Source organism: Solanum stenotomum, chromosome 1 (genome assembly GCF_019186545.1).
Source record: "Solanum stenotomum isolate F172 chromosome 1, ASM1918654v1, whole genome shotgun sequence".
NCBI classification, from domain to species: Eukaryota; Viridiplantae; Streptophyta; class Magnoliopsida; order Solanales; family Solanaceae; genus Solanum; species Solanum stenotomum.
In genome coordinates this window covers 87,033,833-87,035,854 of record NC_064282.1, presented here as the reverse complement: position 1 = coordinate 87,035,854, position 2,022 = coordinate 87,033,833, and the positions used below count along the sequence as shown (strand labels likewise).

The window sequence follows — 2,022 nt, the reverse complement described above, 5'->3', positions numbered from 1 at the left end:
AGCACCCGGTTCGAGTCCGTGGTCCAGCCCATATAGGTTGACTCATTAGCTATAGAACCCGGTTCGAGTCCGTGGTCCAGCTTGCACGTGGTGTATTCCCAATTCCTCACTAAAGCTTCAGTTTAGTCTTGATTACTCTCATCTGTAGGTTGAGGTTTTGGAGGTTGGAGAAATTCTGATTAAAGTCCGGGACGTAATGAAATCCGAGAATATGATTGGGAATGGTTCAGTTAAAAGTCCGGAATTTGGTAATATTGTGATAGACCTTCTAGCTCCATTATTTTACTTCAACTGCCAGTGCATCTGCCGGGCTTATGGGGGTCCGTGCAGGTGGTTTCTTTTATTGTGCACGAGCGTATCCGTCGAGTTTATGGGAGCCCGACGGAGTTAGTTAGATTGCTTGTCTTTGTTGCCTGTACGCTCGTGTACATACTCCCCATTTACTACTATTTGCACTTGATGTGACCCTTTATTCGCATTTCAGTTTACTTTTGCTTATCTTGCTCAGTCGGCCGATGATGCCTACTGGGTACCTGTTGTTTTGGTACTCATGCTACGCTCTGCATCTATTTTGTGATGCAGGTCCGAGCACTAGTAGCCAGCGTTGATCGAGCTTGGAGTAGACTTTTCCGGAGACGGGGGTGAGCACACGGCGTTTTGTACTATTTCAGTCTCCATCTGTATATATAGACTTGTCTTTTTCCTTTCGAGACAGTCCAGTCTCTGTTGTCCAGTTTTGGGACTTGTACTCATTTTGTAGTAGCTCTGTACTAGTGACTTCCAGGTTCTGGGAGGGATCTTTATTTGTATATATGTTTTGGGTGCTTCCGCCTATTTATATTATTATTATTTGCCTACTCTTGGTTAATTTCTACCCTCAGATCCATTACTTGTTGTTCCGAGTTACGGGTTGGCTTACCTGCTGGTGGGTTATAGTAGGTGCCATCATACTTGATAAATCGGGTCGTGACATAGCGAGAGATTGTAAATTACCTAAAAATCCAAAGAAAAAACAAATATCAGAAATAATAATAGACGATAAAAAATATACACAAATAGAATACGTAGATTATGAATTAGAAAGCAATGATAGTATATATGAATTATCGGAAAATGAAATAGATAATGACATAGAAATAAAATCAGATAATGAATTCTATAATATAACAAATGACTGAAGAAGATATACAAACAATAAATAAAGAAGAACATCAAGACAAAGAATATTTAGAACAAAAAATAATATTTGATAATAGTGTATTTGAACAAATAAAAGGAAAAGAATTAGACCTAAGCGTAGCAAAAATATTCGAAATATCAACAGTAAGAAACTGGTTTAAACGACAAAACGAAGAATATTATGTAGTAAGTCAAAGAGAGCATATCATAGATTGCAAATACACTAAAGGAAAGGCCAAAATACCAATAATAAATAAATGAATAATAAATAAAGAAATACAAGATATTAAGGCTAAAAATCCAATTAAATATGTACATTTAGGAGGAACAAAAATATTAATAAAAGCATGTTTTAGAGAAGGAATAGATACACCCATAGGAATATACTTAGCGGATGATAGAATTATACAACTCATAGAAAAAAGTATAATAAGTGCAGTAAGAGGTAACCTCATTTACCAAAAATATAAGTTTATAATAAGTGTTAACTACTCAGTAGCAATAAATGACAGAAATATAGATAAATCACTAGTATTATACTGGCGAATGTCAGGGATAGAACTAGCCCCAGAAAGTAAAATATTTACTGCTAGATGTAAAAACTTATATGTTCTAACAACAAAACATAAAATAACAGCAAAAAATAAAATAGACAAAATAAAATAAAAGATCCCTTTGAAAGAATAGTTACAGTCATAGATAAAAATGATTATAGTTATAATGAAATTGATATAGAAGAAGATTTAGAAATAGTAAAAGAAAGACTAACCACATCGAAAAGAACAAACAATGAGATACCCCAAACATCATAAAAAATGAGTACCTCAAGGAGAATAGATAAAA

General features: G+C 34.6%; 1 protein-coding gene across 1 annotated transcript in view; it reads left to right on the top strand.

Moving 5' to 3' along the window:
- LOC125863950 (uncharacterized) overlaps nucleotides 1–843 on the top strand; it is a 180,610-nt gene extending 179,767 nt beyond the window's left edge. Inside the window, exon 3 of the mRNA XM_049543915.1 lies at nucleotides 583–843. Within this exon, the coding sequence (XP_049399872.1) occupies nucleotides 583–608 (26 nt within the window). The 3' untranslated portion in view covers nucleotides 609–843. The remainder of the gene's footprint in view (nucleotides 1–582) is intronic.
- The last annotated feature ends 1,179 nt before the right edge of the window (nucleotides 844–2,022 follow it).